Source organism: Mesoplodon mirus (assembly GCF_964341445.2).
Source record: "Mesoplodon mirus genome assembly, chromosome: 9".
Taxonomy (NCBI): Eukaryota; Metazoa; Chordata; class Mammalia; order Artiodactyla; family Ziphiidae; genus Mesoplodon; species Mesoplodon mirus.
This window is the reverse complement of record NC_138985.1, coordinates 31,807,517-31,835,352: the sequence shown is the minus strand read 5'-3', so window position 1 is coordinate 31,835,352 and position 27,836 is coordinate 31,807,517. Positions and strand designations below refer to the sequence as shown.

The window sequence follows — 27,836 nt, the reverse complement described above, 5'->3', positions numbered from 1 at the left end:
TTGCACCACCAGGGAAGCCCAAGAGCCCTATTTTTTTGCATGGAGAAGAGCTAAGGAAATAATTAGCTAGATGGAGGCACAGCAGCCACCTGAGTAGAAAAGCTATCTTGTAGTACTCGTTACTGAAAAATCCTATATTTTTTCCTGGAAAGAACTTATCTCTGCAACTGCTCTGTGCATCAGGTAGGCCAGGTTCCCCTAGCTTATGAGGAACTTCTCATGAACAGTTGGAAGTCACAGTTCACTGGCTCATTACCTGCAAACCACACCCCGCCACCAAATATTTATGGGAATCTTTATAGTGCGTCTCCTATGTTCTAGGGGGGGTCTGCTCCTCCGGCACTGCATCTGCTTCGCAGGGCACCACGCTGCCTTTGCCACCCTCATGGGCTGTGCCTGGTCTGGAGGAAGGAAGGGGAAGGGCACAGTTATCCATGAGGCCCATTCTTCCTTCCAGTGTTTTGTAAAGCACTGTTATTGATCAAAATGCAGAGGCATGGGTCCTCCCAGTTTTGCTCAGAGAGCAACTCAAAGATATAGATATATAGATAGATTTGATTCGAAAACTCTTGTGGGAATAGAGATTATCCTTGTACTTGAGTGCCAGGAAGAAAAGTTTAATCATTACAACATAAGAAAAACTTGAAATCAGTTCTGTCGTTAGAGAATTCTATAGATCGTGATATAGATGTATGTCTAATTCTTATTTTTTAAAAGTCAAATAGGGGCTTCCCTGGTGGCGCAGTGGTTGAAGGTCCGCCTGCCGATGCAGGGGACGCAGGTTCGTGCCCCGGTCCGGGAAGATCCCACATGCCGCAGAGTGGCTGGGCCCGTGAGCCATGGCCGCTGAGCCTGCGCGTCCGGAGCCTGTGCCCCGCAGCGGGAGAGGCCACAACAGTGAGAGGCCGGCATACCGCAAAAAAAAAAAAAAAAAAAGTCAAATAAATGCATGTTTAGTAAACTATTATATGCAAGGTGCAGTTAGTAAGAACCATGTCTCAAATGCAGTCTAAATTACTTATAGTTTACCTGTTTTCAGTTTCAGTTAAATTATTTACATATCCCTTCATTTCATTTTTTACTTGAACACCTACAATGTAACATCTAGGCAATAAATTTTGGAAGAGATGTACAGTTTGTATTTACAGGAAATGTAAAATTCTGTAGAACTGACATAATATAAAACTATGTTGTGTTGCTAAATTAGAAGTTCATTCCTCAGTATTGCTCATTTAAATGTACAAATAACATCCTTATGTAATAAATTCATCATTTCCTGTGGGAGGTCGGGAAATGATGACATTCTCTTTTCTAAGGACCAATCCGGGTTGAGCTGGGGATGAGCCCCTGCCCCGCATTGTTCTCAGAATCCCACCACGTCTGCAACTGAGGCTTTGTTCCTGGGCCCGATGGTTGCACCTGGCCCTCAGAGGGTAAAGGAAGACACATTCCTTGCAAATAGACTGTGCTGGGGCTGACTGCGTGTCCCCAGACCTTCTCAGAGATGGCTGAGCTGAGTCAACCTTTCTGTCTCATGTTTTGGGGCATTCCAGATGAGCTCATGCTGAGAGCCTGTGGCCACTTCAGTGCTGTCTGCCCCTTAGCCTTTTCTGTGATCTAACCAACTGCTGGATTCACCCTTGCCTTTTTATCTATCTGTTAGTCTAGAACAAGTTAAATCGTCCCACAGATTCCTGCAGAGATCTAGAAAGCAAATTAAATATTTTGGGCAGTCATGATAGATTTTGATCTGATGTAGAAAGAGAGCATGAAATTGCCCATTGACTCAAAGGTTTTCAAAGATCGCCACGCCCTCCTCTGGTGAGAGCCACTGAAGCATCCCCACGAGAACAGTGGCCCTGTCCTCAGCACCCAGGGGCACTGCCACAGAGGACCGGTGCTGAGAGCTGCCACAGGGACAGGAGCAGAGAAAGATGCCCTCCAATCCACCACCACTTCTTCCTGCAAATGCTTGCAAAACCCGACATTGGTTACAATCTAAATTGTTTCTGGTTTCTACAGCTATCATGGAAGAACTAACATCCAGCTTACGTTTTAAATTTTGGCACAAGCTTTAAATCTATTGATACATCCGTGACTACACACACAATTTGGATCAGGATCTCCTAACTCTCTTTTTACATGTTTGAATTGACACCTAGCCTTTCTTTGATCATAATTTTCCAATCACAAATTGAGTTCCACAAAGCAAGAAATTATACAAATGACATCAAAATACATTAGTGTCATAGGGAGACCTAGTAAAAAAAGACTACAGGAAGTGACAAACATGAGCAGGTGAGGGTGCAGCTCTTTGCAGGGCTCACCTACACATTGTACTGCTTTGAATGCTCCATGTCCCTTAAGTGAAATATGCCTGATGCAACAGCTTGCTGAAGGCAGTGGTTCTCAAATGCTTGGTATCAGAATCCCTTTATACCTTTACAATTTATTGAGGACCCAAAATAATTTCTGTATGGGCAATATCTATCAATATGTACCAAATTAGAAATTCAAACTGAAAACATTTTAATATTTATTCATTTGTCAATATATTAACATAAATTACATGCTACAGGTTAACATACACAACATATTTTTATGAAAGATAACTATTTTCAAAACCAAAATAACAGATATGGGGATATATGTATATGTATAGCTGATTCACTTTGTTATAAAGCAGAAACTAACACACCATTGTAAAGCAATTATACTCCAATAAAGATGTTAAAAAAAATAACATGCATGAGAAAAGGGGCATTGTTTTATATTTTTGCAAATCTTCACCTGGCTGCTTCTCTACTTAATCCGCTATGACATCATGTATCATGTTGCCTTTGGAAAACCCCACGGTACACTCATGATAGGTGGTAGTTCACGGGCACTCTTCTCGCACATGACTCCAGCTGTCTGCACAGACCCACTCGTGCTCAGTGTCCTGTGCACGTGTATGAGTGACATGTCTAACTACCAGAGCACCAGTTACCATTGCTGCTGGGACAGCTGCAGCTGGTTATCTAGCTTACAAAAGATTTTATGTTAAAGATCATTGCAGCTTTCATATCCAGAAAAACAACACTGATCTGTACTCCTGCCATTGTTGGAGGTCCAAAAGGTTTCCATTCTGTAACGGATTTCACACAAAACACAACAAAAAGGAGACAGGCTGGGACCTGGGACCCTCTGCTGCAGGGCTGCCGTGCTTGCACCTGGACAATCGGCTCCTGGAGCAACAAGATACAAAGAAACTATATGGGACTAAAAATAACTGTGTGCACGTGCAGTTGGGGCAAATTCTGGACAAAAGATACAAAAGACCCAAAAAAGCCCAACTGCCACTTCTGAAGAGCTGGCAGCAAAAACAGGGTATCAGGAGCAAAAGCAGGGCACGTGCCCCCTGCACTCAACACCACCTAAGGGGTGAGCAAACAACCTAAGCCGTCCCTCTGGCCTGACCCCTGGATACACCCTTGCTCGCTCCCCATATAAGGAAACAGCTTGCACCACAGAGCCCCCCACTCCCCAACCCCCCAGGAAGCAAGCAGGGAAACCTGATACTTGTTCTTCCTCCTGCTGCAGCAGGGGGCCCAATAACGCCTTGACCAGCCTCTAGTCAATTTCTATTGTTTGGGGACGGGCCCCTAACCTTGGTCGGTATCAAAAAGACTGGAGACAACATGGGACCTCTGGTCACTAAGAGATAAGAAATCTAAATGAACAGTTTTGATGCTGCAAATCCATTTGTCATGATGTTACTTGATTGTCTAATTAGAATGATTACCCCTTCTGTCTAATGCACCTCCCTAAGTTCTAGATGTGGTATATTGCGAACTGCAGCGTTCATATCCATGTTATTTGCCTTACTTGTTGAACTGGCCTGGTGAACATTTGTTTAAATTTTAAAAAAAGGAAAAGGAAGAAACCCACCTTATGGCTTGTATGTTATTTTGGTCTTGTAAGGATCTGTTTCTTCACACTTAAAATAATGATATTAAGATATAATAGTTTATGTTAAAGTTAACATATTAAATTATTCTCAAAATCAAAAAACCAAAAACTAGTGTTGGCTTCATAGCCACCCAAAAGGGTCTCTGATCACACTTTGAGAACTGCCAGCTTAAGGGATCAAATTTGTCTTAAATCGGGGCTGTAGAGCATACATAGGTCCTATATATGGATTGCAGCTGGAAGGAACCGTCTTATGTATCAACAGAGAAAGGGGGTAAAGCAAATCCCTCCCCTATACCCCTGGGCTTGTTTCTTTCCCCAACTAGCTAACAACTTGGACCCTGATGGATGGACAAAGTGTAGGGAAATCTCAGAGGAGAATGCAGTGAAAGACAAAGGGAGTTTGCTGGTCTGCCTGCTGGGACTTCCCCTTGTACCATCCAAAGGAAAAGCCTTCTTAATGAAAGCCTGGGCAGCTCTGGCAATGGGACCAGAGGACTCACTGGTAGCTGAGGAACATGGGCAAATCTAAATCCTGTCAGATGACAAACATGAAGACTAAATATAATAAAAACACTTAGTAAATCAAAAACAAACAAAGCCTCAGGCCTTCATGTGTCATCAACAAATGTTCCTTCCCCTGACCCCCTGCCAACATGCATGCCATCTGGAAGTTTCTCAGCCATGCAGCCCTCTGCCCTCCCTCAGGAAAACCTGCTGTGACAGGCAGAAGTCTCACTCCCTGGACCCTTTCAGAGTTCCCAACCTTGAGTAGTGCCCTAGGTTTCAGCCAGGGAACACAGAGGCGCCCCTCTCCCAGTTAGATTCCTTTGAAAGAAAGGACAGGTCACTTGCAAATTGTCCTTACAACTCCTGGGATTTGTTTCGGATGGGCATTTAGCTAATCCTTGTACTGTCTCCATCTCACTTACATAGAAGGGCTGGTGAGGATGCCCTCCCTGTCTAAGAATTTGGTTTGGCCTAAAATAATTAAAATGTTGTAATTCAAAGCACTGGCCAAGTCTTTGTACTACTAAAGAGTGTACACGAGAGGGGGATGGTCCTGAGGTTTGAAAGGGCAGAACGGATCCCCATACCTCCTGCATTAAGAAGCCTCTTGGAGACAAGAAGGTGAAGAAAGGAGACAGTCACTTCTTGAAAAATAATGTAATCAGTAAGTGAAATCTCCACTGAGGGCAGGAACCTGCAGATCGGACAGCATTTAGGAAAATTTGCCAATTCCTTAAACTGGGTTTAGATATTTCGGTCTTCGAACATACCGGTTGTCCTTAGGACAAGTTTGTGTACTTGCCAATAGTTATCCATGGTTATGCCCAAGATTTTAAGAAGAATGAGAAAACCTGTCTTTACCTCGTACCAGGTTGTGGACACAATGTTGCCCTGCCATTCCAGTAAACGGGGAATGTTCTGACCATCAAGCCCTCAGCCAGTGTGGCCGTTCCCAATGGTGCACCCTGAGGGGATTCAGGATGGAGAAAAGCAGGATACTGGCCCCAGACAGTTAAGATGCAGACCAAAGGAATAATGTCAATGAGCCTAAAATCATTAATTTGCGATCTCTGGGGTTTTTGTGTGTGTGTGTGATTTGCAGTAATATTTTCATATTCAACAACAGGGTTTGTTTTGTTTTGTTTTTTTCAGCAAACTCCTATATATGCTAGCTCCTAGCTTACCTCTTTGGAATAGTTCCTCAGAGCTCTCTGAGGGGCTGCCATCCCAGGCTATAGTCCTCAGTAAGGCCACCGAATAAAACATAATTCTCAACTTTTAGGTTGTGCTTTTTTTTTTTCCAGTCAACGGGGTAGAGGGAGATCAAAGGTCACCAGGCTTAACACAACAAAGCCAGCAGTGGATGTTTCTGCTGCACCTACCTGTGGTATTAGGGTCTACATAACGCAGGCTTTGGGAAACATCTGCTGTGGGTTATTCTGTGTAGTAAAGTCCCTGAGGTGGGAGAGGAATGGCTCCTAAGACAGGTCAGCCTCAGTGGTTCGGGTGTCACCGTGTGGACTTGCGTTGTAACAAAGTAGCTTCAACCGAGGATGTCAACGGAAGGCCCGGAGCAGCAATCTCGTTTCACGATAGTAAGCAAAGAATTGCAAACTACCACGTTAAGCTTAAGCACAAAGCAAAGTTTATTTAAGCATAGGTACACTCTCAGAGAGGGAGAGAGAGAGAGAGAGAGCGGGCTGTTTCAGCGAAGTGAAGGAAGCCCAAAGCAAAGTTCATCGAAGCAAAGGTAGAGAGAGAGAGAGCGAGCAAGCTGTTTCTGTGAATTGAAAGCAGCATTCCTGTACAGGCTTAAGAACGCTTTTTAAATTTTTTTTTTAATTTTTAAACTTTTTATTTATTTTATTTTATTTTTAAGGGCGCTTTTAAGGAGCATTTTGCAGGGAGGCGGAGGTGAGTGACAGGGGATCATTATTTGATTGACAGTCCCGAGCTATGGAACAAGTTTACTGCTGTGGATGCTCTCACCCTTGAATCGCTAAGAAACTCCCACTGGGGGGCAGGGGGGCAAAACCACATGTAGATTTTTTTTCACATTAGATTTTATTATAATTATGGTATAATGAGTTCGGGTTCACTATAGGTTATATGCCTGTGTGGTCTGGGCATGCGCAGCCCAGGGAAGTCCCCCTCGTATCACTGTGCCTCTCTTCATCAGGATAAGTTGCTCACCACACGACCATAGTTTCGCCCGTTCTGGGGGGGTCAGGGGAGGGTCCCCAGATGGCTAGGTGTGTGACTCGATTTCTCCTTGTCTTTCTCGCCACTGTCACCTCCTTGCTGCTAATGTCTGACTAACTACCTAACAAGGGGACTGAATTTCCTATATGGTAAAAGTATCAGAATTCAGGAGCAGTTAGAAAATGTCCTTGACTGAGGGTGGGAGAAAGATGGACCCCGGGACAAACGAATGAAGCAGAAGAGTGGAGCGGGCCCCTTAAGGCATCCCCGTTATATCAGTTCTGTTTCCTTGAACTCTAAGGATATATATTTATGCTGAGTAACCCCTTTATAATGATTTTTTCCAACAGTGGAATTTCCCATGGTCATCATATAGGTAGGGGCTGTTTCACATGTGCATCCTTGTACAGTTGGGGGAGACAACAGGACAGACAGGAGTGGGAAGCCAGGCCACAGAGGCAGGAGGATGGAGCCTTTCCAGTGCTTGGTACTGTTTTCCTCTATCATGTCACTTTTTGATATATTAATGTATACCTTGCTTGGTTTCAGAAAAGTATCCACATCATGCTAAGCTATGCTTACTTTTCTCACCCACTAACTTGGAATCCCGAGGGTAGAAACTATCTTTTGTCATCACCTAATACCATCTGGCATTCAATGTTTAAATGGAAAAAAAAGGGGGGGGGAATAATATATTTCCCTCGAGGAGAAATCATTACATCTATTTAGTTTCAAATAATTAAAGAAACAAGAAGAACAAAGAGAACCAATAAAGGCTGCTAACTATGTTGTGATTACATAAATGCAGATGTACTTGCTTGTGTCCTTTTATTATTATACATGTTATGCTCCTGGGCAATTAAACTAATATTGGACGAGCCTGGGGGAGTCAATGAACTATTTAGGTGATTAAGGATGCCTTCACATTACGTGCTGCTACCAAAGATACCCGATTATTCAAAACAAAGGGGCTTAAAACCTAAAAGGGAAAAAGAAAAGGCGGTGGCTCCTCCTCCAGACCCCCCTCCCCCCCGACGGCGGGATGACTGGGAGGGACAGCGCCCTCCCCGGAGACGCTGCCCTTGCGGCGCCGCTGGCCGAAGCCTACTCCTCGGAGGGCACCCCGCTACCGCGGCGCCCCGGTGACTGCGAACCGCCGCAGCCTCCCCGAGGGCCCGTCTAGAGCCGGGGCGGGGCGGGGCGCCCGCCGCCTTCCTTAGGGCTTGCCTGAGACCCGCCCGCGGCCGGGCCCAAGCGCCTCGGAGGAGGCTTGTCCCCGCTCGCTCGCCGTACCGCGCGGCCCCGCGGAGGGCAGGGCGCGCGGCCGACATGGGCGAGACCATGTCCCGGAGGCTTAAGTTGCAGTTGGGCGGGGACGCGGATATGGAAGAGCGGGCTTTTCCCAACCCCTTCCCGGACTACGAGGCCGCCGCGGCCGTGCCGGCTGAGGAGCCACCAAGTGCTCGCCCCCAGCTCACTCCCGACGAGCTCGGCCTCCCCTTCGACAGCGATGGGAAGGTGAGTCGGCGACCGGCGGCCGGACTCGGGCCGCGCCAGGCGTTGGGGGAGGGAGAGCGCCGGCGGTGGTAGCGTCCACCCGCCGCCCCCTCGCCGCGCGGAAGTCACCCACCCGCGCCGCGCGCTGCTCCTGGGTCAAGGCCCTGGGTTCCGCCGCTGGGCGGTCCGGGGCCGGCGAGCTCCCAGCGCGCGGGCGCCGAGCTGCGGTCCTTCCCGGGCGATGTGGCCCTGGAAGGCTGTGGAGCTCTGCGTTGTTAGCCGCTTTCCTCCTGGTAGGCGCCTCCTGGCCCCTCGTGCCTTTGAAATACACTCTTTCGGGGCTCTCGGAAGTGCGGGTCAGGTCTCCGGGGTCTGTTGAGGTGCAGATCTGTTTACCATCGAGGGCCCGCCCCCAGAGCTGTAAAGCGTACCTGCTGACCGCCTGTTGGCACTTTCCTTGGGGCCGAGGTTATCGTCAGCCCTGGCCTCCGGTCCCCTGCCCTTGGAATGTAGGGCTTGGGAACAGCAACCAAAAGGCCTTGTTTCTGCACAGTAGTGTCATTGTAATGGTTCTGGTATGTGCGCCCAGGAGTCGGAAGTGGGATACGTGTGAACAAGCTAACTCGGTAGGGGGAAGGTGGACAGGAAGGAATACGTGAATATCGGCACAGCTGTTCTCGTTTTAGTAAAACCGCGCGTTCACCTGTTAGGTTCCTGTGTTTCCGCTGATCTCTGTTCCAACTCCCACTTTACCTCCCTGGCTCCCCATGTATTTTGTGTTTGAAAAGGTATTAGTTCGCCCCAATGAAGGCAATTTTGAAAGAGCTGTTATTGGTCTGAACATAGAATTTTAGGCAAGCGTCTTCTCTAAACTCGCTCTTCTTGTATGTAATTCAAATCTGGAGAACAATTCCTAACTCATAGGGATGTTAGTGATTGAATTAAAGTATATCAAATGGTCTGTCAAACTGCCTTACGTGGTACCTGGTAAGCCCCCCAATAACTGCATCCTCATTCTTCCTCTGGAAAAGTCAGCGCTCGTGGTTTAGAATTCATATGTCAGCACTGATTTTTCTCTGGATTTCTTTTGTTTTCACATACATTTCTGTTGTGTTTGTGACTTGGTGTTTAAATCCTTTGTAGTAAAAATAAGTCTCTGGCAAACATTTGAAAAATCTGTCATTCATACATATTATCAGTTGCTGTGTCAATATTATCCTTAGAGTAAGGAGACAGTTTGAAGATAAGTGAAAGGAACCCCTGCAGTTTAAAGATAAGTGAAAGGAACCACGATTTGAGTCTCCCTGAGAACAGTAAAGAGGTGAGAACAGTTGAGTTTCATTTTCTACCTCAGAGAAGGAGATAAACACTGGTTCTGAAATGACATGTTTTTCTTCTTAACCTTTTATATCCAGTAAACATAATGTTGACGTCAACTACATACCAAACGGGCTTATGTAAAAGAAAATTAAACTACAAATAACTAATGAGGCTTGTGATATCTCCATGCAGTTAAACAGTTAAAATAAGTCAGGGTGGGGGACCCATGCCAGTGGTCGTTGTTATATGCTAAAGGAAAGGGGAAGAGTTTTTTCATGTTCTTGAACATGAAAATGAGAGCACATTAAAGGGAGAGAGGGATTTCTGATTTTGAAAGGTGGACATGAAATAGAGCAGGACCCTGTGGCCCGCACCGCCGCCCCCCGCCCATGTCCTCAGCCCACCTTTCGTCTGTAGAAAACCTGCAGTCAAAGAATAAGTTGAATTAGAGAAGTGAGAAAATGCAGAAGCAAAGGAAAGCAGTCAAACAGGACAAAATAATAATAGTTTAGTCATGAAGCAAAGTGAAGGGCCTTTAGTTCCTCCTCAAGGGCTGTAGATAGTATTCTGGGCCATGGCCTTTGAGCTGTTTTGTAGAGATGGAAAGCCCCACCAGGTAGAAGAAGTGAACTACATGATGACCAGACTGTAGCCATGACATCAGCTGCCACAGTTCTGAGAACTGGCCTCAAAGAAATGGGAGCAAACCGACCCTGGAACTGAAAACTAAGTGTTGTTAAAACAATCAAGATGATGTTGATCAGACCACCACATGACCAATTTCAAGACGACTGTCAGAGCTGACTATGCTGTTTCTGCATGTAGCCCCTTGCTTCCACGTACACACCCCAGAAACTCACCTTTAAAAGCTCTTACCCACTGGTCATCCTTGGGGGCGGGGGGCGTCAGCCTTTGGACACGAATACCCCCTCCCTTGGTTTGCCAGCCTCCAAAATAAAGCAAAGTTTCATTTCCACTAGCCTTACCTCTAGAGTATTGGTTTTAGAGCAGCAAGCAGCCAGACCCCACTTAAGGTAAGAGAAAGAATGCTTAGATTTAGGGAAGTCGTAAAATAAAATGAACATGAATTAAGTTCCCCTGCCTTCTGTATTGATAGATTGTGATTAACAGATTATTACATCTTTAATTCTTAGAATATTAAGAATAATTAAAATAGAAGTTGTCAAACTATGCATTTGTTGTGATATACATGAAGTTTCATGAAAATGAGGGTGTTATGAGTTGAATTGTGTCTCCCCAATAGATGAAGTCCTAACCTGTGGAATGTCAGAATGTGACTCTTGGGAATAAGGTTATGTTAGGTGTAATTAAAGTAAGGTCATGCTGGAGTAAGGTAGGCTCTTAATCCAATATAAACTAGTGTCCTTAGAAGAGAGACAGAGACACACAGGGAGAGAGAAAATGGCCATGGAATGATGGAAGCAGAGATTAGAGTGATGCATTTGTAAGCCAAGGAATGTCAGAGCTTGCTAGCAAACACCAGAAACTAGAAGAGGCAAGGAAGGATTCTGCCCAGAGTCTCAGAGGGAACATGGCCCTGCCAACCCTTGATTTTGGACTTATGGCCTCGGGAACTGTGAGACTATAAACTTCTGTTGTTTTAAGCCACTCAATTTGTTTCGGCACCCTAGGAAATTAATACAGAGTATAATTTGTAAATTAGGCACTGAGGAATAATTTTATCATGATGATGTGTGCTGTTAGTGAGAAAAGATTACGTAAAATCTACCAACACAGTAACTTTATTACTAAGTATTCTTGAAGTCACTTATTTGATCCTGTTTAGGTTAGCTGTGTATATGTTGTGGTGTAATCAATCAGTAAAATTCACCTCAAATTCTAAAACCAGATTAAGTCTACTTCACTGAATTATGTTTCGGTAAGTAGGCTTTTGTAACATTTTGACGACATCAGTCCAGATACTATGAAAAGCAGTGAACCAGTGTCATAGCAGCTTTTTTTGTTCTTGTTTTTTAAATTATGGAAGGTATCTAAAGTCAGCACTGTTGGCTACTTCTCTAACAGCCATTCCTTCCCTTCTTTTTGCTTGATTTCGTTGTGGCCATGAACTTCAGGAGCTGAATCGTGGTTAACATACACCAGTGTTTCTCAAAGAGTGCTTCTCTGATGAACAGCGTCCCGTTTATCTGCTGTATCATCAAGGATGCACTCAGGAGGTAGAAACCACACAGTGATTTGATAGGGAAAGTTTAATATAAAGAATTATTCCTAACCATAAAGAGATTGGAGTAACGAGAGGTTGCCTCATAAGAAGTAAAGAGAACTCTAAAGAATATAGGAATAGCCTATATGAGGCGCAGCCCCATTCCTAGGGCTGAGAGGGCACTCAAGGGAGAAGCCACTGTTACTATCCATCTATGGCTATGTAAGAAATGATCCCCAAACTTAATAATTTAATAAAAATTTATTAGCTCACATAGTTTCTGAGGGTCAGGAATCCAGTTGCTATAGCTTGAAGCCCAGTTGGCGCTTTGTGATTGGTTGTCCTTAGGTTTTGCTTTTGTAACCTTGAGGCATTTACAGCCTTAGGTTTTAGTTTGCTTACAGAGGCTGCCAAGGCAGTAGAGCCACCTCAGCCTAATGGTCTCCTTGTTTAATTAATCTAACAATACCCCTTTTGGTCATGCTCTCGTACATGAGAGATTGATCTCAGATGGTGTATAAGCGCCACCCTCGGTCACCATCAGAGTTAAGTTGCTCTTGTCTCATTGTGAAACTCACAGGGTGTGGTGTCAGGTCCATGGAAGAATTGCTTTTGCTGTTCATCTCTTTGCTCACTTGTTTCTGTTTCTCCAAGAGCAGTGAGACCGCTTGACGTACTGCTGATGGCTGTGAACATGCGTTTAAGACGGTTGAGAGAATGTCGCCCACCAGGGAGACTGTTGGCAACTATGAGGACAATAACACAGAGACTGAAGACTAATCCTAAGCCAGGGCCCCCATGAACCAAGCCAGTTGGTATCAAATAAATCAAAGAATATACCTGAAGGGATATCAACCTGTTTTAGCCAAGTAGCTTATTTGCTAATTTCTTACATTTGCTAAAATATCAGAGGGGTTGATCGAGGTACAGCAGGAAGTATTTGCTTTGGTGCCCATTCCTTGTTTAGCCAGTAAGTGATCTAAGCAATTCTATTATCTAGAACCACCTTAGCAAGAAAGCCTAGAGACTTTTGTTGTGCAGCTATGGTCTTGGCAGTAGATTCAGTGATAGTTGCCAGAGCTAAGGAGCATTATCTTCTTGTGCATTAGCAGAGAGAAAAAGCAAGTAGTGAAGTGGCAAAAGGAATAAAGGTTTTTATATTGGAGACAAAGATCTTGTTCTGGGATCTTGGGAGATGCCATCTGCTTCTGGGGAGGAACCTCCCTGGTCAGTTTCACTTTAGATCTTCACCTGGTGTGCATTCCAAGAGTCTGGAGGAGCCCTTTTTAGTTGAGGGATGTGGATCTAAGGTTCAGGGTCCTGAAATTTGGCTTCCATCTGGGTTTGAGGAGGGGCCCTTCAAGGAAGTTCAAGGGCAATCTTTGTTCTTAGTGATTCCAGATCAGAAAGGTGGGAGAAAACTGGAAATATTATTGATAGTTTGGAGAGTCATAGCCGGGTATTTGAAGAAGCTGGAAGAATTCAGGATCCAGTCCAGTTTACAGGTATATAGCAAACCTCAAAGGCAACGAACAGGACTAAAATCTCATATGCACATGGTTGTGTTACAATTTTCTACTGAAACAATTTTTTTTCTCTACAATCACCCTCATTTCTATTAAAGATAATCAAAGTAAGGCTAATTTGTTTGCAAAATAAGTCATCTCATTAAACTTGGCCTGTTTTAATGAGAGGACCTCCTGGGGGCTGTCAAGGGTCTCCTTCGATTTCCTCTTCTGACAGCGGAACTGTCAAAAGATAAACTGAGGCATATTACAAATGTTAAGAGTTTAGTGAGCACAAATGGATTTGAATCAGGCAGCGCCAAACTGGAAGTGGTTAGGAGCATTTTTCCGACGAGCCAGGGGAACAGTGAGGGGGTTGGGCCCCTGACCCTCCTAACAGTCGAATGTCCCCATAACTTAATTCTGCATAGGTCGTTCTTCTGTACTGAATTTCTTCCACATCTGTGGTTCCTTATCCGTGGATTCAACCAACTAGGGATTGTGTGGTACTGTAGTATTCACTGTTGAAAAAAATCCCCATGCGGGTGGACCCAAGCAGTTCAAACCTGTCTTCTTTAAGGGTCAGCTCTGTAGAAGAAGTGTGGAAGCAAAGCAAGGACATTCTTGATTGGCTGTAGCTTAAAGCCTAGCTGTTTGTGGTTGGTTGTCCTTGGTGTTTTGATTTCATAACCTTGAGGCATCTACGGGCTCAGGTTTTGGTTTGCTTACTACACTCCCAGGGCTTTGGAGCCACCTCAGTCCAGTGGCTTCTGCTACTGAATCTAACAGTGGGGCTTTGCCAGGCTAAGGGGGAGCGCTGCGTGAAGGGAAAGGCAGGGAGTAGAATCTGACTGCAGAGGAGGGAGCGTGAAGAACATTGGGTGGTAACGGGGCTGAAAAGGTAGATTGGAGCCAATTCTAAAGGACTTGATGGATCCTAAGGATTTTAAAACTTTTTCCATACAAAAATGAAGATAAAGAGAATTTTTACTTGGAATCTATAACTTGACATTATCTTGAGCTGTTGGAAATTCTTCATTTTATACTTTTCCCTTAATTTTCTGTATTTTTGCTTTTCACTTCAAAATTTGTTGAATGTCATAATATATCATGGAAGCATAAGGAAATAGCACTTTTCAGTTGCCCAGAAAATATATTGGGTTGGCCAAAAAGTTCGTTTGGGTTTTTTGGTAACATCTTACGGAAAAACCCAAACGAACTTTTTTGCCAACCCAATAATTTTTCTTTCATTCAGATGAGCTAAAATGGGGGTAAGGGAGGGAATATACTCTATAGCCTTTCTCCTAAAAGTGAGATTTTTGGACCCAAAACATCAGCCTTTCCTGAATGCTTGTTAGAAAATGCAGCTTCCACCCTACACCTAAAGAACCGGAACCTGCATTTAACCAAATTCCCAGGCCAGACAGTCCATGTGCCCATTATATTGGAGGAGCACTGCTCTACAGCTTGTTGAATTTTCTTTTAATTTTAACCTCCAGCCAGTTTTCAATTCCTGATATGGAAAGATACTGACATAAAAGCATAAGGGGAAGGTTATGTAGGGGAGACTACAAAAATATTGCAAATCAGCATTTTCCATCGGTTGGGAATAAGATGTGGAGTATAGAGCAGGGGAGAACTTGGATAGACCTGGGTTTGACTCCTACTTTTCTGCCACTTATTAGCTATAGCCTTTGGGCAAGTAATTTGGGCAATGATAGTACCTTCCTAATAGGTTATGACTATTTAATTAATGCATTTAAACGCTTAGAACAATGCCCGTTAACATAGGATAATAGCATTTATCTCATCAGCTTGTAGTAAACGGTTAAGTTGAAAAGGTAATTGAAGTTCTTAATATAATGTATTGGTTGAAAGTTGATAATAATATAGTTGTAGAGTAACCCATTCCTCATTAGGTTGTTATGGTGTTTAAGTTAATACATTTAGAGCACTCAAGAGGGTGCCTAATACTGATACAATTAGTACCTTGTTACACAGTTACTAATATATAGGTAAGTAGTTTAAAAGTTCAGTTAATGATAGCTATTAGCATTATTACGTATCCTGTTTTTTGTCACTATAGCATACAATGTGGTAATGAAAAATTGCTTAAAAGTTTATATCTTTAGTGGAATGTAAAAAAATATTGCATATCCTTTACTTTTTCCTTCTTAGAGAAATGCTTATTCTTGTGCCTTTTCCTTCTGAGGAAAATATAGGCAAACATGCAGTATTCTTGTGGGTATGTCCTCAGATTTATAAATTCCATACCATACTTTCCTCACTCACATCTCTGCAGTGGGGACACTAACACGCCTGCTGATGGTGGGGAAGGTGAAAAAGGATTATTGGACGTTGGAAAGTCAGCTAAACTCTCTGCCCACAGTTCTGTCAACTCATGCTCTTTTTATTGGGGCCTCAGCAAAACTGAAAACTGTTGTATATCATGACATAGATCTTCAGATTCGCATGCTTATGCTTGAACCCCCAAACAGGAGCTCTGAAGGTTTAATCCATGGTTAGTGAGGGCTGACTGATTCATTTTTGTTTCTCTTCCCCACTTGACTCTTTGAGACAGGAATTTTTTCTTATGCTTGAATTATTATTATATGCTTGAATTATTATTATTATTATTAATTATTATTAATTTAATAATTTTTGAATTATTAATAATTATTGAGTTATTATTATTATTTTAAAAAATATCTCCACACTTGATACTGAGCTAGGACAGAATAGATACTCAGTGAATGTTGAATGAATAAATGTACTGAAATAAAAAACTTTTTTTTATTAGAATCATTTTTATATATTATTTAATAGCATCATTTTATCTTTAAAATCTCTTCTGTATCTAGAATGTTATATGAGTCATGACCTAGGTCCTCTAGACAATCTTCTAACCTAATATAAGACTGTGTAATATACTTCATGGGTGTCCCAGGTGAGGTGTATATTCTGTAGGGCAGCCACCTAGGAGCCTGCTAGGGCCAGAATAGTTTTGAGCCAATTTTACTTGAATAGGATTGAATATAACAAACTGAGTTTCCTTTTCAGAAAACGTTTCTCTTCCCTAGATTTTAGCTAATACCGTGCAACAATTGTTTAATCAAAAATGAAACCTAGTTTTTCACCGAGAGCTTTCCAAAAATAAATATAATTTGACCACAAAGTCCTATTAACCTTATGTTAACTATAATTGTGTATGCTTTGAGCCCTTGTAATCAGTTTATTAATATACCATTACTAAGCAGTTGTCCTTGGTTCTTTATGGCAATTATAAACTTCTTTTGTGGTTATGAGATATATATATCCCCCAGAGAGTATACACAGCAGATTATCAATTTTTATGACACAAAATAAGTACATCAGAATTGGACAGATGTGTGTGTTTAGGATATGTAGTCTAGAATATTTTCTATTAAATAGTGTTACTGAGTTTGAAACAAGAAAAACAGAAACAGACCTGATTATGTAAATATATACCTATTTTTAAAAGAATGAACTATTTTCAGACATCTAAGCAAACAGCATTTCCTTGACACACATTCAGTATAGGTAATGATCCTTCTTCTGTTTATTGAAAATACTGCTAGTGAGGGTAGATGTGCCCCCACCATCTAATTCTTTACTGTCAAAACATACAACTTTTTTCCCCTTTTCTCCTTTAGTAATTCACTTTGAGGTAATGATTGGGGTACTTTTGCTTATTCATTTTTGTTTGAAAATAACCAAGCCCACCTACTTCATATGTGTAAACTGTCACAGCGCATCTTCCCCTGCAAGACCTGAGATTACAAAATATACTTTCCTCAACCTGTGCCCTGGATTAAAAAGATTTGTTAAAACCTTTCCTATAAAAGAATTACTTGCTGATGTATATATATGTGCCTGTGTATACATATACTTATAATTATGATATCTATATATTTGCACATATTCTGGAGTGTATAATCTGTGTATTGCACATACACAAAATGTGGGTTAAAAAGCTATTTTTATTATCTTTAAAAATGTAGACAAGTCATTGTTAGCTTTAGTTTCTTTGTCTATAACACGGGGATGATAATGTTGTTATAGGGTTATCAGGATTGAATTAGATGGAGTGTCACAAGTGCCCACCTATGTGAGGAGTATAATAAATGATTTTATTCATAAGCTCTCCTGGTGCATTATTCAGACTCATAAGTTTGGCTCACAAATACCTGTTCCAAACATTACCTTTTGCTTTAGGAGTTATTTGTGCATGTTAAACACCTATTTTGAGAGTTTCCACTCTCCTCTATTTGAAGTTAAGATCATGAATTTTAAAATTAATGATCAATCTCTTTTACGATTTCTGTATTTTTGTATTTTAGGGTTGTATTTCCTCAAACACAGCTTTCATTAAAAAAATACAGAAAAACATGTAAGTATTAGAAATACCAACATCGTTTTGCTTTATAGCACTTTGGGGCATCCTTGTTTGGGAAAATTGCCTAGTATGTAGGAAAAGAATATTTTCTTTCTAATTGCAGTGCAATTACTAAAAATTAATCTTTGAGTCAGAGAAAAACCTCCCAAATTCTTTAGCTACTCATTCTGTTTCTGTACTTTGTGGAAGATGTGTATTGTATTCATATGGTGTGACTGGGTGAAAGCTGTAGTAAGCCTTTCAAAAATCTAAAGGTAAACTGTAAATAGAAAATCAAGCAAAGATTTTCACAACAAGGGCTCAGCATAGGGAGGCCCAGGAACTTTCAAATTAGACAGTCTAGCTACAGCCCCAAAAGCTTGGTCTCTTGTTGTCTCATGTGACCTTGGACTGGCCTCAGGTTTCTCACCTAAAAAAGAATCATTCAGTAATGTGAAGATTAATTGAAATGTCACATAGAGCACTTAGTGCTAGGCATATGGTAAAGTGCTCAATAATTATTAGTTATCTTTATAATAATACCATTATTAAATGAGATGAACCAGTTAAAATTTCTCCAAATAGAATTACAGCATAATAAATTTTTTTCTTGAGACTTTGGTTCCAACATCAACAAATTAGAAATCTCTTTGATGACAGAGAGTTAGAAAATTAGGAACTAGAAAAAATACCTTAAAGCGAAGGCAGAGAAATTATTTTCACAATGGAATTTTGTCAAGTATTCAAAGGAATTAGAGTGAGTAATCGTAAGCCTTAGAACTATACTCCAGTATCATTTATGAGGAATAAAGCATATGCTTTGGAATAAAGTTATCATGCCAGAGCTAAAACTGTACATGAATGTGTTAGGCCTGCATTCAGCTACAATAAACAGAAGACTCAACTTGGAAGTATCTTAGATTATTTTTCCTGTATAACAGGAAGTCTAGAAGTAGGCAACTCTTGGTGTTGATTCATTTCAGGATTTCTGCAGTTAACGTTGGTCTTTCTCTCATATTTTTTGTGTTATAGTATAAGATGGCTGCTCTAGTCCCAGATTTCTTGTCCAATTTTACAATAGGATGAAGGAGGAAAAAAAAAAGGGAGTACCAACTGTATCTTTCTCTTCTATCAAGAAAAATGAGAACCTTCCAAGAGCCCTTAGAAGACTTGCACTTACATCTCACTGGTTAGAACTGTGTCATATGGCTGCCCCTGGTCATAAGGCAGTCTGGGAAAGCAAGTAACTCTTCTGGGGTTGGATGCATTGCTGCTGTGAATCTAATCAGGATTCTGATAAGGAAGAAGGGTGTCTGCAATAAGTGTGGGCTAGGTACTACCTTATGGGTTCTGCCACATCAGGTAATGAAGTGGTAGTACTCTAGTTTTTTTTCTTCTCATGAAAATTATTCTGTATCTCTTTGATTAATGGTGGAAACCAAAGGTCAAGACACAGGAGACTTAAATTACTAACTTGGAGTCAAAAACTTGTTAAACAGTTGGATGGAGAATCAGACATCTATCCTCTTTGACACATAACAGCAGTACATGTTAATTTTTCTGATCCATGAAAACAGGATATTTTTCCATTTGTTTATCTCTTCACTTTCTTTCATCAGAGTCTTATTCAGAGTACAGCTCTTTCACCTCTTTGGTAAAATGTATTCCTAAGTATTTTGTTGTTTTTGATGCTATTGTGATGAGACTTTTATTTTTTTCTCTGGATAGTTTGTTGTTAGTGTATAGAAACAACTGATTTCTGTATATTGATTTTATATCCTGCAACTTTACTGAATTTATTGGTTAGTTCTATCGGTTTTTTGGTTGAGTCTTTAGGGTTTTCTGTATATAAGATCATATCCGTAAATATAAACAGTTTTACTTTTTCCTTTCCAATTTGGATGCCTTTTATTTCTTTATCTTGCCTGATTGCTCTAGCCAGGATTTCCAGTACTGTGTTGAACAAGAGTGCTTAGAGTGGCACCCTTGTCTTGGTCCTGATAGTAACGGAAAAGCTTTCAGCCTTTCACTATTGAGTATGAAGTTAGCTATAACCATATAGTAAGTATATGGCCTTTATTATGTTAAGGTGTTCTCCTTCTATTCCCAATTTGCTGAGAGTTTTATCGTGAAAGGATGTTGTATTTTGTCAAATGCTTTTTCTGCATCTATTGAGGGGATCATATGATTTTTATCTCTTGTTCTATTAATGTGATTGTGTCACACTTATTGATTTGCATATATTGAACCATCTTTGTATCCCAGGGAAAAATCCAACTTGATCATGGTGTAAGATCCTTTTAGTGTATTTTTGAATTCATTTTGCTAATATCTTGTTGAGAATTTTTGCATCCGTGTTCATCAGGGATATTGGTGTGTAGTTTTTGTTTCACATAGTGTCCTTATCTGGCTTTGGTATCAGGGTAATGCTGGTCTTGTATTTAGGAGTGTTCCCTCTTCAATTATTTGAAAAAGTTTGAAAAAGGTTGATGCTAATTATTCTTTAAATGTTTCATAGAATTCACCGGTGAAACCATCTTGTCTGGGGTTTTCTTTTTTGGGAGGTTTTGTATTATTGATTCAATCTCCTTATACATTATTAGTTTACTCATACTTTCTATTTATTCCTTTTTAAAGATATTTATTTATTTATTTGGCTGAGCTGGGTCTTAGTTGCGGCACGTGGGACCTTTAGTTGCAGCATGCGAACTCCTAGTTGCAGCATGAATGTGGGATCTAGTTCCTTGAACAGGAATTGAACCTGGGCCCCTGTGCTGGGAGCACAGAGTCTTAGCCACTGGACCACCAGGGACCACCACTGGACCACTATTTCTGATTTGGCCTTGGTTAGTTGTATGTTTCTAGGAATTTATCCATGTTTTCTAGGTTATCCATTTTGTTGGCATATGGGTTAATCTGCATATAACTTACAGTCAGCCTTCATATTCTCAAGTCTTCCACATCCCTGAATCCAACCAACCATGGACCATGTAGCACTGTAGTATTTACTACTGAGAAGTATCTGCATATAAGTGGACCTGTGCATTTCAGATCCGTGCTGTTCAAGGGTCAGCTGTATTTCTGTGGTATCACTTGTAATATCTCTTCTTTAGTTTCTGTTTTTATTTATTGAGTCTTCTCTTTTTCTTAGTTTAGTTAAAGGGTTTATCAATTTTATAAAAAATCTTTTTAAAAAACAGCTCTTAGGGACTTCCCTGGTGGTCCAGTGGTTAAGACTCCATGCTCCCAATGCAGGGGCCCAGGTTCATTTCCTGGTCGGGGAACTAGATCCTGCATGCCGCAACTAAAAGAGCCCGCATGCCGCAACTAAAAGAGCCCGCATGCCGCAACTAAAGATCCCGCGTGCTGCAATGAAGATCCTGCATGCTGCAACTAAGACCTGGTGCAGCCAAATAAATAAATGAATATTAAAAATAAATTAACTAATTAAAAACAGCTCTTAGTTTTGTTAATCTTTTCTATTATTTCTCTAGTTTCTATTTCATGTATTTTTGCTGTGATCTTTGTTATTTCCTTTTTTCTATTAACTTTGAGCTTGGTTTATTCTTTTTCTAGTTCCTTGAGGTATAAAGCTAGGTTATTTATTTATCTAAGATCTTTCTTTTTCCTTACTGTAGGTATTTATCACTATAAACTTCCCTCTTAGAACTGCTTTTGCAACATCCTATAGTTTTGGTAATGTTGTGTTTCTGTTTTCATTTGTTTCAAGATATTGTCTGATTTCCCTTTTGATTTCTTTGACTCATTGGTTGTCCGGGAGTATGTTGTTCAATTTCCTCATATATGTGGATTTTCCAGTTTCCTCTTGTTGTTGATTTCCATTTTTATACCAGTGTCAGTAAAGGTAGTTGGTATGATTTCAGTCTTCTAAATTTGGCTAAGACCTCTTCTGTGCCCTGTCATATGATCTATCCTTGAGAATATTCTGTGTGTACTTGAGTAGAATGTATATTCTGTTGTTGGATTGAACGTCTTATATATGTCTATTGGGTTCATTTGGTCTAACATATGGTTCAAGTCCAGTGTTTCCTTAGTGATTTTCTGATTGGATGACCTACCCATTGCTGACAGTGTGGTGTCAAAGTCCTCTATTATTGTTGTATTGTTGTCTGTTTCTCCCTTTAGCTCTGGTATTATTTGCTTAATATATTTAGTTGCTCTGGTGTTGAGTACATATGTATTTCCGATTGTTAATGTCTTCTTCAGAGGAGTTGACCCCTTTATCTTTATATAATGACCTTTGTTTCATGTGACTTTTTTACTTAAGGTCATTTTGTCTGATATAAATACAGCTACCCCTGCTTTCTTTTGGCTTCCACTTTGTGGAATGTCTTTTTCCATCCTTTCACTTTGAGCTGTGTGTGTTCTTAAAGCTGAAGTGAGTCTTTTGTAGGCAGCATATAGTTGGGTCTTGTTATTTATTCATCCAGCCATTCTTTGCCTTTTGATTAGAAGTTCAATCTACTTATATTTAGAGTGATTATGGATATGTAAGGACTTACTAGTGCCATCTTTTTAACTGCTTTATGGCTGTTTTGTAGTTTTCTTGTTCCTTTTTGACTCTTGCTGGATTCCTTTGTGAATTGGTGATTTCCCACTGTTGTATGCTTCTGATTCCCTCATCTTTATCTTCTGGGAGTCTACTCAGATTTTTTGCTTTGTGATTTTCATGAGATACATAAAATATCTTATAGCTATAACAGTCTATTTTACTCTGATAACAGCTTAATTTTAATCTCATATGAAACATCTACCCTTTTACTCTTCCACCTTTTATGTTTTTTTATGTCACAGTTTGCCTCTTTCCATATTGTGTGTTCATCAGCAAATTACAGTAGCTGTAGTTACTTTTGATACTCTAGTTCTAATCTTTATACTAGTGTTAAGTGTTAACACACCATCATGTTGCAGTGTTCTGAATTTGATTTTATATTTGTCTTGATCAGTGTATTTTTTATGTTTCACATTACTAGTTAGCCTCCTCTCATTTCAGCTTGAAGAACTTCCTTCAGCATTCCTTGTTAGACAGATCTAGTGATGATGAATTACCTCAGCCTTTGTCTGGGGAAGTCTTTATTTCTCCTTCATTCTGGAAGGATAACTGCCACAGGGAGTTTTTTGTTTCTGTTTTTTTTTAAATTTTTGGCCGCACCGCATGGCATGCAGGATCTTAGTTCCGCAATCAAGGATCGAACCTGTGCCCCCTGCAGTGGCAGCGCAGAGTCTTAACCACTGGGCCGCCAGGGAGGTCCCCACATGGAGTCCCCAAATGGAGTATTTTTTATTTTTTTATTTTTTGTTTCATCACTTTGAGTATATCATCCCACTCTCTCCTGGCCTGTAAGATTTCTGCTGAGAAATTCACTGGTGTCCCATTGGAGGTTCCTTTGTAGGTTACAGTCTTCTTTTTCTCTTGCTATCTTTAGGTTTCTCTTTTTGTGTTTGATTTTTGATAGGTTTATTAAAATGTGTCTTGGAGAAGGACATTTTGGGTTGAAGTAACAGGGTAGTCTGTTTATTAACTTCATGAACTTGATGTGCAGATCTCTTCCTGGGTTTGGCAAGTTCTCAGCTATTATTTCTTTAAATAAGTTTTCTGCCCCTTTTCTCCCTCACTTTTCCTTCTGAAACTCTAATGATTTGGCTGTTGGTTTTTTGAGGATGTCTCATAGATCATGTAGGCTTTCTTCACTCTTTTTTATTCTTTTTTCTTTTTTCTCTTCAGACTGGGTTCTTTCTAAGTTCCTATCTATATTGTTGATTCTGTCTTCTATTTGATCTGCCTGCTTTTGATGCTCTCTATTGCATTTTTCATTTCATTCATTAAATTCTTAAGCTCCAGAATTTCTATTTGTTTTTTTTCAGTGATTTCTATTTCTTTGTTAAATTTCTCATTTTCGTCACGTACTGGTTTTTTAATTTCATTGAATTGTCTTTCTGTGTTTTATAGCTCACTGAGTTTCCTTACAGCAGCTATTTTGAATTCTTTATTGTGTAAATATTAGGTTTTCATGTCTTTACGTTTGGTCACTGGAAGATTATTGTGATCTTTTGGTGATGTCATGTCTTCTTGATTTTTCATGTTCCTAGTAGAGTCCAAAATGGACCAGCAGGAATTACATTCCTTTAATGCCCTGGGAATCTTATATGCTGCTCTCTGACTTGCTCCCTCTCCCCAGGCCTGGACTCCCTATGTAATGCTCTGGATACATTATGAGAAATGAGAGAAATAGGTCTCTTCATCAGAGTCCTGCACAGATTTAGAAACCAGGCAGTCGCTCAGTGGCTCTCCCTTTCCCCAGTTGGAGAAATAATGGGCCATCTATTTAGCCATATGCTATACCTGAACATTAGGTGATGCCAGCAGAGACAAGCTGTTCCTCTTACGCACTTGAGTGGATCCAAACTCCTTTTTTTCTTTTTCCTCCAATGGAGTGTTGGTACTTCTCCTCGGGAAATCTGGACTTCCACAAAGGCTATCTCATCCGAAGGCGACTGCCTAAGTCACTGTTCTGCCTGCACTCCCAGGCTGTAGCTGAGGGGCTGGAACCGATTCAGTCTCCTGTAGGTTTCACAGCTGGTACTGAAGTCCCTCTGCTTATTACCTAGTTCTCTAGTGGGCTAGATTTGCCGTGGGTCCCTTGGTGTATGGTGCTGCATTCCACAACTCACACGAAGGCACTTCCGTTGGTGGATGGATGCCTAATTTTTGTTGTTAAAGGAGAAAACAAAAACAAGGGATGTGTTGTACTGCCATGATGTTGATAATATCCTGGTTTAGGTTTTGAATATTTATACTTATTAATTTTTTCCTGAATGTACACAAGAGGTTTCTGGATCAGAGATTTCTTATTTACTAGACAGAAAATAACCAGTGAGTGGTTCCCTCAGTCTCACGTCTTACCTCTTTGGCAGTGAAAGCCAGGTCAAATGTCCTACGTACACAAAGTCTGTATTGTAGGCAAAGAATGAAGAAAAACAAGTTTTCTATGCTTTTTATACAAGGGAAGGAGACAATTGTCTCTCCTTCCCTTTCTGAGAGAGTTTCATTGGAAATATCAAAGTCTTTGGAATATAAATAAATCTCTCTGTGAAAAGACAGGCCCGTTTGTCTTCAGTTCTATGACTGGGAAGGGTCTCCCTGCTCTAGCTTCTCATCCCCTTTGAAATGTAGACACATCCCTCCGGGGTTAAGTAAAACGTCTCCAGAGCTTTTACAATGTATACTATTGTAACTTAATTCCTAAGGTTGCTTTTAGTCCAGAATCCCAAATTTCAGTAAAATTTAGCCTGAAAACCCTAACTGTCCAGTAACATGAAAACATTTTCCCTGTAGTCCCACAGAGGGATGTTTCTTTGTGATAAAATCTGTCAGGAAGATCTAGCATTCCTAGATTTGTCTATGCCAAATGACAGAACTACAAGTACACTAAAGGAAAAAAAAGCAGAATTAAAGGGAGAAACAGACAATTTCACAGTCACAACTGGAGATTTTAATACACCTCAGCAATTGATGTAGCAGCTGGAGTCTTCAAAAATCATCAAAGACAGCAAAATCTGGACAACACTGTCAACTACATGTTTAAGAATACTGATAAATTTCCCTTGAGAAAGATCACCAGTAGTGAATAAGAATACCTGTTATCTTAGCTCCTGGCAGCCTTGGGAGTTAACATTTAAAATTTTTTTTATTATTTGTTAATCTGATAGGCAAACCATAGCATTTGTACTTACTTGCATTTCATTAATTGGTAAGTGATTGAACATTTTTGCATATGCCTGCCATTTGATTTTTTTTCTTTTTATAAGGTACCTTGATAATTTTAAGTATATTTCTATATTGTTATATAGTCTTCTTTTATTTATAATATTTTATATTGCACATATTTCCCCTTGTCATTGACTTTTAAACCATCTCATGTTTTTTAACTTAAAGAAGTTAAAATGTTTGTGTGGTCAAATACATCTCTTTCCTCTTTTTATGTTTTTTAGTTTTTTCCTTTGATTTCTGCAACTTATTTTTTGTGATTCTACAATACTTATGACTTAGAGTCCACATAGGGCATTCTAATTCTCCTTATGACTTAGAGTCTGTATAGGGCATTCTCTCATTTTAAAACTTACCTTGTAAAACCAAGGTAGACTCCCTCCAACCAATGAAGCATTGAAATGGTCCAGGTAATATAATTTCTGTCTGTTTGTTTTTACAACTTAGACTGTTAGTTACTACAGCATTGTCCTATTCTTGTGCAATTTAATTTTATGTCTTCTTTTGGTTCTCAGATTATTAATAATTTCACAAGGCGGATCCAGACCAAAATTAAAGACCTTCTACAGCAAATGGAAGAAGGGCTGAAGACAGCGGATCCACATGATTGCTCTGCTTATACTGGTTGGACAGGTAAGACTATGGGATATAAGTAATTGATACGTTTTATTTTTGGATTATGATATATAAGCCTTGGATCTGAATTCTTTTTCTTTTAAAAGTCAAAGGTTTATACCTTTTAAAAGAAGTCTTGAGCTATCTTCATTGGTGAGATGCTTTGTAATTTTATTTCTAAAGAAATTCTTTCTGCCTGAAGTTTGAATGGCATATGAGTTTGTATGTCATATTTTTGTAACATTAATTATCTGACCTAATATATGGCTGTTTTTGAAAATGTGTTAAGATCAGCTTTTTTGTTTGCTTTTGGGTCTTTGATCTTTGCAACAAGATGTATTTGTGTGATTTCTCTGGCCCGATACATATGAACGATTTAACCTACTTTTTGTACTCATTTACATCATTTGTACACAAAAGATTTTGATTTTGAGTCTGATAATAATAATTAAACAAGCAACCAGTAATACATTTCACATCAAAAAACTTAATTTCAAAATTAATTTGCCTTAACTAATCTTTACATTCTTTTTATTATTTTACCATGTAGCCATAATATTGTCATAGCTATTTAGGGAATATAAAAGAAATGAGACAGACCTTGTTCTGAGAGATTAGCATGCAGTATGAGCATTGCTATTGTTATAGCCTTTTCTTGCTAAGTTTTTATAGTTTAATCAGTGAACAGTATGGACACAAGTGTACATGTTGGAGTCACCAAGAGCTGGCATTTGTTTTTGCAGTGCACGCCCAAACTTTATTATTTGTGTTTATATTTGTACTCATTTATGCGATGCTTTATTTATTATTTGCCTGTTATCAATACAGTAGTACATAGTAACATTAGAATTGAATTTTTCAAAATTTTATACCCAGACAGACATAGAGCTAGTTCTCTTACAGAGCCAAAGAAACTTATCCTAAATGTAATTCTTTTAAAATATTTATTTGTTTACTTGGCTGGGTTGGGTCTTTGTTGCAGCATGCGGGATCTTTAGTTGAAGCATGCTAACTCTTAGTTGTGGCATGTGGGATCTAGTTCCCTGACCAGGGGTCGAACCCGGACTCCCTGCATTGGGAGCGCAGAGTCTTAGCCACCAGACCACCAGGGAAGTCCCCTAAATGTAAAAGTAAATAGTTTTGGCTAACTTGAAGTAAAATACAGAGAATAAGTTTATCTTGAAAGAAAAAACAAGTTATTAGTAGCACAGTTTTCCCCTTATAAAGTCTTTTACTTAAAGCATTTCTTCTTGTTGAAAAGGGGTTTTAACTCCATGATTGTTAGGTCCCAAATTGGCTATTCATCAGAATTATCCAGAGAGCTTTATAATAAACAAAGACTATCAGCCTCCACCCCAGGACAGTTACATCAGGAACTCTGGGGGGAGGATTCTAAGAATCACTGTTTCTTAAAAATCCCCGGTTGTTGTCATTTTTTGGAATCACTGAGAGAGCCATCATGGAAGTATTTGGTTTGAATGATTTCAAATAATATTTAGGGCTTTGGGGTTCATGTAGCAGTGTGGAATCCACTTACACCCATACCTCCCTGTCTTTTCTCCTAAAACTGTACAATATAAGAAGAATAAATGAAGCACCCAAAATTTATCCCTTTAGCAAAAAGTGAAGTAGAAAATATACACAAATAATAAGGGATGAAAAACAAATAGCATCCAGAATAACTATGGAAAGTCACAGTGGCAGAGCCAGTGAAGAAAGACAAAGGATCCAGGGGTGGAAAAATCTGTCCCACCATTCCCCACTTTCCCAATTAACGAGTAATTTTTCCCAGAAGGAGTGAGACACACCCTGAGGGGGATCTTTTTTTTTTTTTTTTTTTTTTTTTTTTTTTTTTTCTTTTTGCGG

At 40.2% G+C, this 27,836-nt stretch overlaps 1 protein-coding gene across 1 annotated transcript in view; it reads left to right on the top strand.

Annotated features, from left to right (window-relative positions):
• Positions 1-7,760: 7,760 nt before the first annotated feature.
• The window catches only part of LANCL2 (LanC like glutathione S-transferase 2), a 61,145-nt gene continuing 41,069 nt past the window's right edge, over positions 7,761-27,836 (top strand). The window contains exons 1-2 of the mRNA XM_082632648.1: positions 7,761-8,181; positions 25,871-25,988. Of these exons, the coding sequence (XP_082488774.1) occupies positions 7,993-8,181; positions 25,871-25,988 (307 nt within the window). The 5' untranslated portion in view covers positions 7,761-7,992. The remainder of the gene's footprint in view (positions 8,182-25,870; positions 25,989-27,836) is intronic.